The sequence below is a fragment of the Macadamia integrifolia genome, chromosome 12 (assembly GCF_013358625.1).
Source record: "Macadamia integrifolia cultivar HAES 741 chromosome 12, SCU_Mint_v3, whole genome shotgun sequence".
NCBI lineage: Eukaryota > Viridiplantae > Streptophyta > Magnoliopsida > Proteales > Proteaceae > Macadamia > Macadamia integrifolia.
This window is the reverse complement of record NC_056568.1, coordinates 31,261,652-31,279,506: the sequence shown is the minus strand read 5'-3', so window position 1 is coordinate 31,279,506 and position 17,855 is coordinate 31,261,652. Positions and strand designations below refer to the sequence as shown.

Sequence of the window (17,855 nt, the reverse complement as noted above, 5' to 3'; positions counted from 1 at the left end):
TTGCTCCACACCAAGTTGTTGTCTCATCTCTGTTCTGCCAAGCAGAAAACTTTCTTCCTTATCTGCCAAGCTCCAGACCATGGAAACGGATAAAACCTGACCCCTATTTGACGAATCGTCAAAATTACCTCCCACTTTTTGAGGCTCTCTCCCTAAATGCCTTTAAAAGTGAATACAACAACAACAAAGCTTTTCCCCAACTTAATGGGGTAGACTAATAAAACTAGTTACAATATCCGAATTATTAGCAAAACCAAATTCAAATGCATAAAATAAAGCTAGTCCCGCAAGTCCACTTAGTATTTGGATTAAAATGAACCTGGTTACAGCTTGATGAGAAAGCTACATACGATGGATGATTTGCCCTTCTTATTCCCAATCTCCCCAATTCTTTGCTTTTGTCCCAAGCTTTCAGACCTCTATTTATAGGATTTGCACAGATGACTTTATTTAATTACAATTAAATATAAACATCAAGTTGGAAAGTTCTGCATTGAGATAAGGGGATCACATGGACTTTACAACAATGTACAATGCCCAAGTTTATGCTTGATATACACATTTCTCTAGGTGATTTAACCAAAGGTTTTCTCACTACTGTAACACATGTATAGAAACCCATCTTCAGCCTTGAAAGATTGATAAACAGAATCCATGAGACTACCTGCGGGTAATAGTCGCAGACATTCACATGAGCAACCTTTTTTTCAACTAAGAATAAGAATGTGCAGCGAGAGAAGATGTAGAAAAGATGTTCTGTATAAAAGAAAGCCAAACATACCCGTTTGAGGTAATGTATTTTTCACAAACACAAAAAGAGCTTTTCCAGGAGTCAGATGGAGCCTACTGCTTAAAATGTGTATGAATTGCCCGATAGACATATCTCGCGGGACCAGGAATCTGAAAAGTGACAATGTATCCAAATTACATAAGAAGATATTTTTAACCCTGCACAGAAAAAATACGGAAAAAGGGAGCAAAATGAATCATCCAGTTGGCGTAGCAGCTCATAGCCTGCTCTAGGTTTTCTACTGAACTAGATGGACTGGCTCAGGACTTGACTTTTTTCCCTTTTTTTAGGGTGAGAGAGTGGTGGTTTGCCAGTGGGTGGATGACAACATTGCCACAGATTAGTTATTGTTGCCCACCCCTCATCAGTCATCGCAGGATTATTATGATGTGACTGATTTCATCAACAGATGAACTTAAATAGAACCTTTTGCTTGCTTAAGAGGCGGTTTCTCTGCCTCCATTTCACCTTCACTTCCTTACTTGGGAATCAGCCGATCTACTCATGATTGGTGCCTCACCCAATTAACTGCCCCAGAATGGATCAGTTGATCTACTCATGATTGGTGCCTCACCCAATTAACTGCCCCAAAATGGATCAGTTTTCCAACTTCACGGTTTGACTGACTAGACCAGAAAATTGGGCGATCTACATGGAAAAACTGTCATTTGCTTGAGCTCTCATATACATTGTTTACGCAAATCCTACCCCATTGTTACCACAACTCCTGCAATTCAATATTCTCCCTCTCTCTCTCTCTGTCTCTCTCTGTCTCTCTCAAAAGGAAAGAACAGTTGCCACTGAGATCTTCAACACCCTGCATCCATGGCCACAAAGTGCTGTTGCCCCTAGGCCCCCTACACCCCATCACCCATTGCAACATGGTGGCCATGATCATCAGCACATCCTCCCATCGGAAGAGAAGTGTAATCCTTCAACCAAAATTGAAAGTCGACATAAAGAGGTAAGCAGCAATAGAACCACTGTATTGCACCTGCAGCTTTCCTTGAGGGTTGGCCATTGATCGTCATCCATTGCTTCTCTAGTGTCTGGTGGCTACCCTTCTACTGATTTGAAAGAGAAAATATGAGTGATGGAATTTCATTTGTAAACCTTGAGGCTCCATCTTTGAAGGAGGAAACTTTTGTAATCATTACCTAACACGATTGTGTAATCTATTTAATCTACTTACCACGTTTAATTTTATTTTACTTGGATACGGATGAAAGCAAAGTAAAATTTAATAACCAAAATTGGAATGATTTGGAGCTAGTTACTAACAATGCTTCTTTCTAGGTTCCATTTAATTTCACTTCCCATCCCTTTATTTCCCCGAAAGGCTTGACCAGAGATAAATTTTTAAATCCATGGGAAGGTGAATATCTATGCTTACCCTTCCTCTCTTCATCATCCCTCGTTTCCTATGCACGCACACCCTCCAACCAAATGAAGGAAAACAGATTTTATGTATTTCTTCTCATTTTTCCTATTTTTCACATAAAATTTTCTATTTTTATAATTAAAATTATTTTAGTACTAAGTTGGTGATCCACTCGATCAGCTGGCTATGAAGTCAATCATTCAACTTTTTTTTGGGGTAGGAGTCAATCACGCAAGTTTATTGACTATAGTTCCATGTCCAATCTTTTTGTCACTTTCCAAGCCAGTGCAGAGATATATATATATATTTTTTTCTTTGGTAGAATGTTATCTTGTATGATCAACCTCAAAGAGATAAATGCACCACAACACTAAAATGAGTTAAAGAGTCATCAAAATGAAGGCCAACAATATCATTTTTATGTATAGATTTAATCTCAAGGGGATCATTGTCAATGTCCAAGTGGGTAACTTCATTTCTTAGACCAAAAATGCTTCAGACAAGAAAGGCATGAAGACCAAGAAACTAAGGGTAGAAGTATTTAATGAAAGAAGTGAAACTTACTTTTTCTTTTCCATTTCAGGAAGGTCAGTCCTTGAATATTTTTCAACTACTACCTGCAAAACCAACATTCACAAACAACACATTAGAACAGTAAAAAAAGGACAATCAACACAAGACTCGGTAATTCTTCCCAGAAAACAAGAGATATATACCATAGACACGAAAACGAAAATTATCTTTGTGGGGGAAGCAGTCCTACTTCTGTAGCATATTGCTGATATTCAACTTCATTCATGGTTTTTATAGTCAAATCAAGACAAGCGCATGAAAAAGATCATGTATACCCCTAAAAGCCTGAGCCCAAACATGGATAATAAGGGATATAATCTTTCCCTGCACATTGATCTAGGGAGAATTTCCCAGAAGCATCCAAAGACGAATATCATATTACCACTCCTGATATAGGTGGTATAACCTGGCAGTCACAAGTCACAACTCAAAAGTTGAGTGGCCTTAATAGAAAACTGTTGGAAATAATTCCAAAATACAATTCAATATTGAGAGAGAACTAATCCGTTTGGCGAATAATTGTAGCAGTGTTCTGTCCACATGGTAGGAGAATTTCAAACACGATCTTGTTCAGAACCGCAATAAGAACAAATATGTCAAAAAAAAGTAGGAGTGCTGAATCATGTCCCTTGACACTGTCCTTAAGACCATAGACCCCTATGGTCCAACCGTGAATATTGCAAATCAGCCTCCAAGATAAAACAGTCGACGGCGGACTCGTGCTCTCACTTACTGTGCCCCTTCGAGTACTTCAGAGTTTTGCTCAACCAAAACAAACCTTTACAAAAGTCATCGGCAAAAAAGAAAGATTTAACACCCTCAGAAAGATCGAATTGATGCTTAACTCTCACACAGGGAGGACTGAATTTTGGTGTTACAATGAGTCTATTATACAGTGGGTCGAAAGAGGATGCGACATCAAAAGATACACTGGAATCAATTGCTTGAAGGCTCCCCCCTTATAAAGAATGGGCAGTTATTAACTAGTTCTTCAAATACTAATCTTTGACAACATCATCTCTGCACCCGCTTATAATGGGCAACATAAATTAAGCAACACACATGGAAACGCACTTACATATCAGCGCAGGAGGAAGAAGAATCAGGCTGATTTATAAGCCTGCAGTTGTGATTAAACCATATTTCTGGTCTGGTATGAACCAGTCTTGGTTCAATAGTTGGTTCTGTCCAGTTGGATCACGTGGGGTCTACTTTTAGTTGTAATTACTTTTATTTCTATTGTTCTAGAAGGCTGGAGAAGTTGGTAAGAGTTCCAGACCAGTTTTACTTTCTATTTTCATGAGTTTCTATTTTTATGAGTTGAAGTCGTAAGCAAGGTTGCCATAGCATCGCCTAGGCATCCTGGCCACATTTTTTTTTTTATGGGAGTGTAGGCGCACCTTGTTGGTGTTGCCTTACTTTTTGATCCCCCTCAACCACCTTGGTTCACCTAGTGCTTTGAAAACTATGGTCGTAAGGATTCCTCCATAGCGCACGCATGGGAGGTTTCCTACTCAGTTTGCTGTGAGACGCAATAGCAATCTTGGTGGGATGCCAAGTTGGACTGAGATACTATTTGAGTTCTAGGTGGGAAGCTTAGTTCATATCTTTCCTCTTCTATCTTTTTCTTCTCCTATCAATCAAGGTTAGATTTATGTTTTACTCATTCCTTTGCATACCAGTTTAGTTTCGATCTTCCAGAGAGCTATTCTGTTAACTAACTACTGTTTAGATTTCTTCTTAGTTTTTACAACAGATTTCTAGTGCTGTTATAGTATCCAACTATGTCCATCGATCTCTAGTTCTGTTTACAAATTCTCTGTCAATCTCTTAGTTCTGTTACAGCACTTCATTCTAAATTCCATGACTATTTCTACAACTTTCTAATTCTAAACTCACTTCCTATCACCTCCTATTTCTGTCCAACTTAGTTTCTTAGTCTAACCCATGTTTCTATTTTAGTTTGTCTTAGCTCCTAGTTACTAATTTCTGTTAGTTACTAAATCTGATTCCTATTTTGGTGACTCTGTAATTTCATTACAACTTAAGATCCGACCATTGGGATTGAATTAACGTTTGCTGATTTATTTCCCCATTCTACAATAGACCAATCGACCAAGGTTTGAAACCGATTCAATCAAGTTTGATCCTCTTTTTTCTCTCTCTCCATTATGGTCTATTGTTCCATACCAGAAATTCTAGATTTCTTCTTGGTTTCTAATCCCTAATCCTTAGTGACTTGAAACCCATTATTAAATGTCCACAGCACATGGAACCGGTTGACGTTATTGCTTTTAACAAAAGGTATCAATTGATGACACTTGTCTTGCTATTGGCTTTTAGAGAACAATTCACTACCAACATTTCAAACACCATATAGTGATCAACCAAGTGTTACTTGAAATATCATACGTCTTCATAAGGAGTTCACCATGAACTGTAGCCATGAGCCTCGTTCATGGTTTGCAGTTTCCGCAATAAAAACAAGAACCCCCACATGATTTGTTCTACAATGCCAGAATAAGGGTGCTAAGTACTGCTAACTATAACTGGAGTTTTGGTCTCTCAATATATCTACAGTTCTAAGAATTGTTGGAAATGATTCCAAAATATAATTCGATACTGAGAGAAAGATCTTGATTGACAGGAGAACTTCAATCACTATCTTGTTCAAACCCACAACACGTACACACGTCAAAAGACATAGAAAGACTTGAGTTGTGTTCCTTGACACTGTCCTCAAGACCATAGAACCCCCTATGGTGCAAAAGGGAATATTGCAATCCAAGTAAAACAGCCCAAATGGCATCAACCAATAGTTGTGCACTTTCCTACTATACCCTTTCGAGTCCTTCAAAGTTGCGCTCAAACCAAAACAAAACTTTACAAAAAAAATTGTCGGCAAAACAAGGATTTAAGACACTTAGAAAGACCAAATCTGATATTTCCCCCCTCACACAGGGAGGACCAAATTTTGGTGTTACCATTAAATATGGGCCAAGAAAGAGGATGTTTCTTAGAAAGAGAAAAGAGGAATACACAGGAATCAAGTGCTTGAAGGTCCCCCCCTCTATTTGTAGAGGGGAAATACCCTTCAGGCACACCTATCTAAACGGGCACACTGATCCAAAACAAGTGGTGGTGATCTATCATTTGAAGAAAATTCTAGATCTAAGGTTGAGATCACACCCCTTTGTACATACATGTCTGTACGTAGAGACATGTAGACACCTTTTCACATAAAAAAGATGTATCTCTCATAATTGTATGTGAAAATACATCATCCCTCACCCCACTATAATATAAAAGGCCAGTCACCAAAAAGGAAGAATACACTGCACCCCGCCCGGCCACAACATGACACAGTCAGCCCAGCTCGGCACGTGTGTGCGATAATAAACTCTGAACCCCAAAACTAGAGGATGAGAGTGTGTAATTAGTCATTTTTCCATGAATCCCTACTCATATAATTCTCACTCTATTATATAATCCTCTCTCTGTTCTCTTCTAAATCCAATGTGGGACTAAAACATTCCAACATAGCCTTTGCAAGAAGCAAATGATAAGAGGCCGTGAGTTCGACTCTTATGGGAGATGAAAAACAAACAAACCCAATAAAGGCATTTTGGATATTTCCAACATTGCCTTTGCAAGAAGCATAAGATATGAGATCATGGGTTTGACTCTTGTGGGAGATTAAAAAAACAAGCAAACCAAAGAAAATTATTTTGGATCCTTTCAACATAACCTTTGCAAGAAGCAAATGACAAGAGGCCGTAAGTTTGATTCTTGTGGGAGATGAAAAACAAACGAACCCAAGAAAAGGTATTTTGAATTTTTGTTTTTTCCTCATAAAAAATTTAAAAGCAACAATTGCAAGCATTAATATTTTTAAATATAAGAAGTTTAAAAAATACCTCTTTAGATTTACCTTGTTTTCGTCTCTCACAAGTGTTGAATCCACGACCTCTAGACATTTGCTTTTGCAAAAGCTATATTGTGCGAAACTCTTTAGTTCCACATCAAATACCCAAAAAAAAAGTGGGAAGAGAGAAGCTTATATGATAAAGTGATAATTATATGGGTAGGGACCCAAGGAAGAACTGTTATTCTACACTCTCACTCTTTAATTTTGAGATTCAGGATTTATTTTCAAAGGTGATGGTCAAGTCAAGTTGTGGCAAGGTGGGCAAGCGTGGTAAGTGCATGCGTTCCACTTTTTTGGTGGCCGACCCTCTTGTATTTAAAGGCGGTTTGGGGATAGACACATGTCCTTGTAGAGAAGCACCCTTACGTACAGACAGGTGAAGAGTGCCTCCTAGAGAACTTTAGAAGCATTTGGGCTATCTTTGGCATAGTTTATTTAGGGAAAGGGCTCTCTAAGCTTAAAGCACACATTGTGCCTCCTCACATTTATCACTATACTAATTGTTGTAAGGAAATAGAAAAATAAGATGATTTAAAAGTTAAAACAACAATGTGAGAGGGTGTAGTGTACCATGCATTCTCAGAGAACCCTCTCCCTTATATTTATGACCTATTTATGAATAATCAATTATGACAGTAGGTTATGGGCTACAAACAATAATGCTTTGGCTACTACTAGACATAATAGATTATATTCAACCAAAAAAAGACATAATATATTATTATACAATGAAAAATAGGTTTGGTATGCCTAAGTGAAGAATATATTATGCATCATATCATAAAATACTATAATACTATTAATCATCATATTATTATAGTACATATATTATATTATAAAATACTATATTATGTATAATATATAATCTATGTTAAGAGAGAGGGTGGGGGTTGGAGAGAGAGAGAGAGAGAGAGAGAGAGAGGCAAAAGGGTGATAAATCATAAACAACTCTTGAGCTGTTTACAAATTTATGCTTATATTGATTTATTTTAATGAGAAATAGGGACATAAATCATACCAAACACATCTATTTATGCTTATGTTAGATAAACATAAATTAAACTATACCAAAGACAGCTTGAGAGAAATCTTTGTGCATGGACACATACCAATATGCCTCTACATATGTGGACTGGTGCATGTACATTCAAAGGGGAGTGTCTCTAAGCCCTTGATTTGGAATCTTAAATAGACATCAAATCTTTACCCATGGATCTGCAGTTGTGTACCTGTTCAAACAAATATGTCTAAGGAGTACTTCCCCTCTATAAATAGAGGTAGGGTCAACTTTATTTCAAAAATCATCTCCTCCCTCTCTTTATTGTTTTAGCTCTACATATGTACGCTAATCTCCTTTTCATTGGGAGTGTTCTAGTAACGTGATATTCTGTCCTCCCTTCTCGTTCTAGTGATCATGAGGACTCTGTTTTGCAGATTACTACTTTTGAGTTTTTTTTTTTCGATTTAATTTGAACGCAACCTTGAAGTACTCAAAGGGTGCAATAGGCGAATGCACAACTATGGGTGGATGCCATAGGGTTAATTTATATTAGAGCCTGATTCAGACATTCCTGATTGCACCATAGGGGCATCTATGATCCTAAGGAGATTGTCCGATGGCACAACTCGGCCCTCCTACGTCTTTAAACATGTGTACTTATTGCGGTTCCAACAAGTTTGTGATTGAAGCTCTCCTACAATGACGCTGGAATATTGGTTTGGTTGACTAGCTTAATAGATAAGTTTATTCTGTCAACTTATAATATACATATTTTCTTACAATTCTCAAGTCCATAGAGACAATGAAGAGATTATGACTCCAAATATGACTAGCACCCCTATGCCAGTAATATATAACCTAAAGATAATTTCTGATTCTTTATCAGAAAAAAAAGAAGAGAATTTCTTATTTTGAAAAAATTGAATACTTTGATGGTTCAAACTATAAGAGATGGAGGCAAAGAATACTATTTGATCTCGATCATTTATCTCTCATTTTCTTTGACCGCACTTATACCTATTGAAAGTGATGTTCCTATCTTGAAAGCCCAAAGAGATGTATGGGTTAAGGCGGATTATCAATGCAAGAACAACATGTTGAATTCCTTGTCCAATGACTTTTATAATGATTATGCTCTTTATGGCTATGCTCATTCTATTTGGACTGCATTAGATAATAATATTTTGTAGAGGATGTGGAAGTAAGAAATATATTGTTGCAAATTGTTGAGTTTCAATTCCTTTGAGAAAACTGGCCAAGAAATTATGATCTTACCGGAATATTTACCATTGGCTCTCTACTAGAGAAGTTACTAGCATCCTAGAGTGACTTCAAATTGAATATAAAGCACAAATGGAAGGATTGGAGTTTGGCCTAAATTATAGTCCAAATTAACTGAAAAGGCCAACAATTTAAGTTTATGGCTAATTTGGTTGAGTCAAAAAAGCGCGAAGAGTTTAAGAAGAATTTAAAGGACAAGAAAAGGTCAAACTTCGAGAAGAAAGGAAGCCGTTTTGTATGTGGCAAACCTGGCACTTCAAAAGAGATTTCCAGATTTGCAATAAGAAATATTTTAACAAAGCAAATGTTAATTTGTCTGAAGCTGATATATTCACAGCCATGGTGACCAAGGTAATCCATAAGAGTGGATCACCGACACAAGTGCTACTGAGCATATTTGTGGGGATCGAAACGCCTTTCCAAGTATTCAACAGTCGGTAAAAGCCTAAAAGGTAATTTGTTACCTTTATAGTTGACTATTCCAAATATAAGAAAACCAACTCAGAAATTAAAATATACGACCCTGAAATCAGGCCAATGGTAGGAGGAAAAATCAAGGCACCATAAAAAGAGGGGATCCTTCCAAGTCCCCCAAAGTGACATCAAATTCTGCTGCAACTAATAGAAAGATAAATGGAGCAACTAAACAAAAAGAAATATATTTTATTGATAATTTAAGGCACGACTATCATCCATGGAAACCGCTGAAAAAGTCCTGGAGCCCCTTATAATTTAAAAATCAAATGAAGAGATGAGAATTCCCAAGTATTGATTCTATTTTAACAGACATTTTCTTATCTAAATTCTGAAGATATATAGCTTAAATTTGAAAAAAAAATAATTGAATCACGAACAAAACAGAGAGAAGGGAGTTCAAGGACATCGAAGAAATTCAAGCAATCAGCGAGATAGATGAAGATGTCAAATAAGTAGAATAGTTTAACGACATACGGGCACTCGATCGGGATATTTGGTAAGAATATCTCCTGATTCTTTAGATCGTTCCTCTGCAGAAAATCAACATAAAAATGAAATCAAATTGAGAGAAAGAAAAAGGGACGAATTCACAGCAACAAAAATGAAATGTAAGGAACAGATCGAACCGAATGTGTACTCATTTTTGAAAGATCTCATCCTGCCCATGACTGCTTGTGTTTGAGCGCCTGGAATCACAGCGGGAGAGATGGCTAAGGGTAGAAGATGCCGAAGATGCAGAAGAAGAGGACGTGTAAGAAGATAGCGTCGGCTTCCAGGTTCGATGAAGAATACGTGTACGAAGATAGCGTAGCCTTACAGCCCTTCCAGGTTCCAACTGCTTAGTGCCTACGGCTTTTTAGCTATTATAATATAGGAAAGGGTTCCCCACACAGCCAGTGTGGGGAATCTCCTACACCACACCACATCAATGCCTGTGCGGGAGATGATATCGTTCATGTGGGTCCATATAAAAAACGTGTGTAATTACATATAGGCTGTGATGGCCGCGCAGGTTCAGCCCATGTCCAGGCTCGGCCAGGCCTAACCCGTCCTATAGACTGAGAAGCCCAGCACAGGGCCTGCCGCTTCCTGGGCTCAGGATGGGCTTCTGGTCACCGGCCCAAACTTGCACCCTAGCTCAAGTATTATTCAAATGACGAGCACTGAGACAACCGGAGAAGAAGGACTCTCGACCCTCGACTCTCGAGTACCAGAGTTCCGGACCTCCAGAGTGACCGAAGAAACTCTGTGGAGTGCAGACCGCTAGCAGCAATGGCGGAACAGAGCCAATGGCATATGCGGAGCGGTCAATACCTTGGAGAGATATCTGCTCTTTGTTTTCTCCACCTTCCTTCGCACATATCTTCCCTTCCTTTCCTCCTCGCTGGTACGTAGTTCCTTTCTTTTTTTTTTTTTTGAATCTTCATTCTTCCTTCGCTTTATTAATGTCCAGTGAAGTTCCTCCGGTGAAGATGTTCTTCATTCTATCTATGTTCTGATTTACTGTTTGTTTACATCATTGAATTTTGGAATTGTGAATGCAAATCGAGGAGACGAAGGGAGAACTATGTCTAGTCTATCCTTGTAAATCTTTCTGGACTATAAGAACCCTCAGATTCATATTTACATACAAAACTACTTGCTATAACTCGAGTGTTCTTAAACAAACTAAGTTATTATCTATACATGATAGGGATACCTTTAGTTGGAGAAACCACACTGTTAGCGTTATTTTATTCACGCCCGCTTTGTGTTGGTTGTCTGTGACTTTAGAAGGCGCTCAAATTGATATACTTTGCACTAACCCTAAAAAAATAGGCGGGCCCACCTGGTAAAGAATCCAAGTTATATTTCAACTTGTTTGTTCCTATTTAACACACTTGCAGTGGAATAAAGCATGGAAATTTTGTTCTCATTGAATTGAACATTACAAATTTTAAGGGATTCCATGAAGAGCCAAAACTTGTAATGGTATTGAAAATTATGGATTTTCGAGTAAACATGGTCAGATTTTTATTGATAAATTGGTGGTTAAGTATCCAGAAAATGACATCACCATGCCATGTCTGAGGTTTTTCACTTTTTATTCTTTCAATTTATTAACGACTGTCCTCTATCTCCATTGATTTTCACCCTCGCTCTTGAAGTCCTAAGCAGAAGCATCCAGTGTTGTACGGACTAGCATCTTATCTCTTCCCTTTCTGAAGTGCAAGGCACTTAAGCTCTCCCACCTTACCTTTCCTAACAATCTCATGATCTTCTCCAAAGTGGATATTGTCTCTCTTGAAACTATGATGTCTTGTTTGCAGCACTTTGAGGGGTTGTTGAGCCTTCAAATCAACCCCTCAAAATCTCTTTTGTTCTTGGCTAGGGTTTGTGATGTTGACAAAGCTGGTCTGATTGAGAAGATTGGCTTCCCCATAGGCCATCTTCCGGTCAAGTACATGGGCTTTCCTTTGATTCTAGCCAGGTTGAAGGCTCATCATTGCAATCCTATGTGAGATATTATTTGGAAGAAGCTCCAACCTCGGGAGGTCAAGCTTCTCTTTTATGCCGGTCACTTGGAATTGATCAGATCAATCCTTCAGCCTTCTTACATCTATTGGTATGGTTTTTTTGGGTTACCCTAGTCCACCATCAAGAATTTAGAGTCCCTTATATCAGCCTTCCTTTGGAAGCATCTGATACCTCTAGATTCCTTTATCCTATCAGTTGGGTTGTTGTCTGTCTTCCCAAGGATGAGGAAGGTTTGGGCTTGCAAAGAATCAAAGAGGTTAATTCAGCTGGTATTCTCAAGCTGATATGGAAGCTTGTGGCTAAGAATAAAAGAATTTGGGTTGATTGGGTCTTCTCAGGTCTTCTTTGCAATATATCTATTGGACTTCTTCTTTTTCTATTTATGATGCTTCTTGGGTCTGGTGTGAGATTCTGAAGCTCATACCTATTGCTCTTAGGGCTATTACCTGCCAAATTGATGATGGTGCCTCCACTTTCCTTTGGCTGAATCATTGGCACCTTATGGGCATTCTCCTTTACTTGGTGCTAAGATCATTTACAGTTCGGGCTTTCCTAAGCAGTATATAGTTGCAATAATATCTTTTTTACTCCCTTTTCCTTTTCTATTTGGAAAGGGCTCCTAGACAAATTATAGTCAAGAAGACGAAGGATTCTTCAATTTGCGAGGGAATGGATTTGTATAGATATGACTTTTGCTGGTGTAAGTCTCTCTGTGATGTGGTGGGAAAACTTTGGATGGAGCACAATCTCAAGAAATGGTCCTTTAGTTCCAAATCTTTATGACGGATTTAGGACTTCATCTCTTTTGAAGTTAGCTGCAGCCCTTTGCCACCTCCACTTGAGGCTTGGGCTTTGCTTTGTATGTATTGTTTGTTCTTTTTTCTCCCCTCTCTGTAGGGCTCCTTGATTCTTCTTTTCCTTTTGGTAATGAATTTTTTTTTATTCACCCCCTCCAAAATAAAAATAAAAATGTATTGATACCTTTGATTGTTTGCAATGGATTTCCTGTTACCGTTAGTGATTAGAATCATTGGGACCTTACTTCTTTTGTTTATTATTTGGAAACAGACACTTGAGATACTCGAGGTAAGGATATCTGTCCCACCTTGGGTTTCTCCTCAAACTTGATGAATTATTATTATTATTATTATTTGTCACACCCTGCCTCCACTCACCTAAAAGCTGGTGATATGGACATGCACACGTGTCCACAATCCATCCAGGATTCACGATGCAGTACTTTAAGTGCATAAAATTATGAAATGATTCTACGATCACAAGATAATAATAATAGTCAAATATACATAATTGGTGATGTCTAATAATATTTTCCATACTTACCAAAATGTTTTCACAGCGGAATGTTAATTACAGTTGTGCCCCTAGAGCTACATTTGATATGTAAACAAAAATAAAAAGGGAAGATGATACTCTCATCCTTAGCGTGCTCCGAAAGCACAATCATCGTATACACAGTCGTCCTCTTGCATGACCAGCTCTTCGTCCCAGAGGTCACCTCCGTAGAGGGTCGGCTCCTCAGCCACAGTCTTTAAATGGTTCCCTGAATCGACATTTAAAAAAGGGGAGCAACAACGTTGGTGAGGTTCAACGAAGCCCAATGAGGGGTACACACAAATATCCACAACAAATCATGAAATAAAAATAATAAAAATGCCCAACTAAACCAATATGAATGCAATGCCGTGATTCGGATTATTAGCAAACAAACCTAATCAATAGATTCTAAGTCCATACTGGGTATTAGTGCTACTGCAATATAGGTGGTATCCCCAGTCATGAATGTACGCTATCAGTTCCCAAGGATACAAGCTAGTTGCGAGTCAGGAGCGTACTGGTCCTTACATGGTTTCTTTGGTACTTGGTAAGCCCCTATTAATAATCCACTATAATACCACTACATCGAATCCAACATCGCATGTAGGGCATACCCACCACCGAATCCAACATCGCATGAGGGTTTGTCACAATGCTGGCATCTAAGTATCTCAGTCACCGAAAATCGTCCCCAACTCAAACCATCGGACGGTAGGATTAGCAAATACGTAAGCCTCTATTGGCAAGGGTTGTAGCACCAGGGTGGTTATCCTAGTCCAATGCATTCTAACATGCCACATCACATTACAATCACACTCACACACCCCATGGGCATACAGTGTCGAAACCAACCTTCAGCCACTCTGTACCCCACACTCACACACCATGGGCATGCAGTGCTGGAACCAACCTTCGGCCATTTTGCATCCCAATCTCCACAACATACACTCTGATACTCACACACACACATTCACCATGGGCATACAATGTCGGAATCCAACCTTCGGCTGCCCTGCATCCCAGTCACACACACATACACACTCCATTCACAACTCATGTCATTATGCAACATCCACATCCAACACAAGTAACTAGTTTATAATATGAAATTAACATGCTTATCCGCATATGTATCATAACATAAACATTCCATAAAATAAAATCACACAAATCCCCTCACTTTGAGTCCTAGGTGATGATGGACAGCTGATGGCCTCGCGCTGCGTTGTCTCGTCGCCTCTTGGTTCTACTCCTAGGATACGTAAGATTTTTAAGAAAATAAATCACCCATAGAGAAATGAGACCCTAGGCACATGTTCTAACTTTATTTCCTATTTCTCTTCTCTTTGAAATCGTTCTCAAATTGGGGGTTTTATGACTATAGGGCTGATTTATACATGGGGGATGTTTATCCATCTCAATTAACTTAGATTAAGTGTATTCAATGGGTTGGTTAAGATGGGTTTACATAATGCACCCAAATTCCCCAAAGTTCAAGTCGCGACTAAGCTAAATTTGGGAATTTTGGTTGAGGGTGTAGGTGGTGACCACTAATGGCTTATGTGGTCACCACAATCCACTATACCCATTTTTAATTTCATTTTCCCCAACCCAATTTTGGGTTTGAATGGTGGGCTATAGAGGGTTTGTGCAAAACCCACCATTTCTAGGGTTTAGTTACCCAAATTGGGGATTTCACTAGGGAGGGTTCATGGACTCAAATTGATCCATCAATCTTGATAGGATAAGTCTCTTACACTAAACCCCTTTCCCAATTTGGAGTCTTGACAAGTGAGACGGTGGGTTTTAGGAAATTTGGGCAATTTCTACATCTATAGATTTTGTGTTGCCTAAATTGGGGATTTTTGATGGGGCTTTCTATGGAGATTGTCCATAGACTTAATTGTGACCATTCCATCATTAGTTTAGGTGTAAGACATCATTTTACCCACCTAGGGTTAGGTTAGGAGGTTAGGTCATAGAGGATTTGGGAATTAGGTCCCTCACACCAAACCTAGGGCTTTGGGTTGCGAAATTTTGGGGCTTTTCATATGGGTGGTTTCTCACACTCAATGAGTGGTTAACTTGCTTGATTAGGTCCCTCACACCAAAGTCCCCCATTTAATTGGTAGATTGTGAAGGTGGGTAGAGGGATTCGGTTGGGGGGTTTCCATTAGCTTTAATGGAGGGCGAAAATGGGAGAGTGAGATAACTACTTAGAAGGAAGAGAGAAAGATAAGCCTTACCTTCAATGGGTAGGTGCCCTCCTTGCTTTCCTCTTCTTCTTCCTCCCTTGCTCTTCTCCTCTTTCTTCTTCTCCTTTCTTTCTCTCCTTGCTCTTGAATTGGTAGAAATGAAATAAAAGAGCAAGAGTTCTATTTATAGTCACTTAAGTTAACTAAGGGTTGTTTGGAAAAATAATGAGTTTTCACTCATTACTGGGTTAATCCGTCATTTAGCACTAACGGGCCCACCTCAGGGTGTCCTGATGCATTAATTTATTCCCCAATAGGTCATCCCAACTATTGGGAGTGGTTTGTGGTGCACGGGTGCTAGGGCTCGGGTCCCACGGCCAAATAGCCGGGTTTTGGCCGGTATTTTCACCAGAGGTGGTCACCGCTCAAGGCTCAATTGGTCCCCTTTGTGTGGAAATGGATCCTTATGCTAAGTGGGGCCCTCCCAAGGTGTTTTCAATGTGTGGGCCCCACCTCTTGGTGCATTTCACTATTAAGGTTCAAGGAAATTCTCTTCAATGGCAGAGTAGTTATCCTAACTCCTTTAGTGGTTTGTAGCCCTTCCATGTAATGAGCCGAGAAAATCCACAAATTTCTAGTGGTTGTCATCCGGGTGTAAGCATGTGTTTGTCACCTATGTCCAAAAGTTAAAATTAGCCCTAGTTTTTGGGCACGGGTGTAACATTATTATTATTATTATTAATAATAAATTGAAAGGCTGTTATGCATAGCGAAAAGTCACATGATGTGAGGGAAATACAAACACATGCTTACACTTATGGATTGATTATTTGGCTAGGCAGTGACAATCTAGCCTTGAAGTTTCTTAGGGTAGCCCTCACAATGGAATCTTGGTGTGCTTGACATATATGAATTGAGGGTGGGAAAATTTTGATGTATTTTTTTTACCGTTTGCCCATCGATTGACCCCAATGCCTCCCTGAAAATTATCATCCTAATCAGAACTCCCCATGAACATGAAGAATGAATCGGTTATGGCTTTGCTCTAGTGAAATTCTTTACCGGGGACACTGTTCAAAAGTACTAAAAGTTGATCAAATGATTCAAACAAAGGATTGGAAGATCTACCGAGTGAAAGCTCAATATTGCTACAGCTGATTGACTTTATATGATAGATTGGACTGGACTTTTGAACAATATCTGTGTTCAACATGTTCATATGCCTTCACCATTCAACATTAAAAATCAAGAACTACATTCACATGGTGGGCGAGCTTGTGGTGCAACACGTTGGTCATATGTTTGAAACTTGGAAATAGTCTCTTCTGCGAAGCAGGGGGTAAGGCTGCGTACATTTGCCCCTCCTTGACCCTGCAATAGCGAGAGCCTTGTGCAATGGGTTGTTCTTTTTTTATTTTTTATTTAAGAACTACATTCACATGTAATAAGAAAACCGTCCAAAATATGTATCTGTGGATATTTGAAATGGCCCAATTGCCCATGCAATCACAAGTGAGTGGCCATGATGAATTGATATGGTTGGATCAATGCACAAGAATGAATTGGAGGAGAGAAGGTTGGATACTCTGAGCTGCCTCTCCAGTATTCTATGAGCTAGGAGAGACTAACGAACAAAGAAATTGGTTGTACCATTGTCTACTTTCCATGAGAGGATTATTGGAGAAAGTGCCACTTTAGGTATTTTTTTTCCAAGCCTTATAGGTAGTTGGAGGATACCCAATAATGCCTAATTGTAGGAGCTTCCTCATATATCCTGGTCAGCACCTTGAAGACAATGTTACAAAGGCTAGCAACTAGGTTGATAGGAAGTTAAGTGTTTAATATCTACAACACCATCAGTTGTAGGGATCAATGAAATAGAAGTTGTGTTTGCTCCTCATATCTCTTGGTCAACATCTTCCACTCTGCTTCTTTGCAATTCGATAATGGATAACAGGTCATTATGATCTATCCGAGTTCATATAGAAATTAAACATGCCCCTAGAACAGCCCACATAATATCTTCTATTGCAAATATGACCTGCCTTATTAGAGCTGATTTGGGAGTTGCACCGATCAATGACAAGTTCCGAGAAAGTCGCTTGAGGTGGTATAGGCCGTATGGCTATGTTCAACGGAGGGCTGGTGATGGAGGGCAGGTAGGAGAAGGGAAGAAATCCTTGATATGTCTCAGGGTTGCAGGGGGGAAGGGGGAATCGCACAAAGAAAAGAAGGGAGGGGGGAGAAAATCACACGCACAACCCTCAGGCTTCAACCACACAAACTCAATTCATATATTCATTCTTTGCTCAATATTTTTCCGTCGGTTACATATAAATAAGAGAAAGTCCATCTTAAAAATAGAAACTAAATAGACA

The 17,855-nt window shown here is 39.0% G+C and overlaps 1 protein-coding gene across 1 annotated transcript; it reads right to left on the bottom strand.

Annotated features, from left to right (window-relative positions):
• Positions 1-422: 422 nt before the first annotated feature.
• LOC122058483 (autophagy-related protein 8i-like) lies at positions 423-10,277 on the bottom strand. The gene is made up of 5 exons (XM_042621183.1): positions 10,057-10,277; positions 9,905-9,960; positions 2,736-2,788; positions 782-900; positions 423-664 (listed from the first exon to the last, which is right to left on the bottom strand). The coding sequence occupies exons 1-5, from the start codon at positions 10,094-10,096 to the stop codon at positions 576-578; spliced, it is 357 nt and encodes a 118-aa protein (XP_042477117.1). The 5' UTR covers positions 10,097-10,277; the 3' UTR covers positions 423-575.
• Between the last annotated feature and the right edge of the window lie 7,578 nt (positions 10,278-17,855).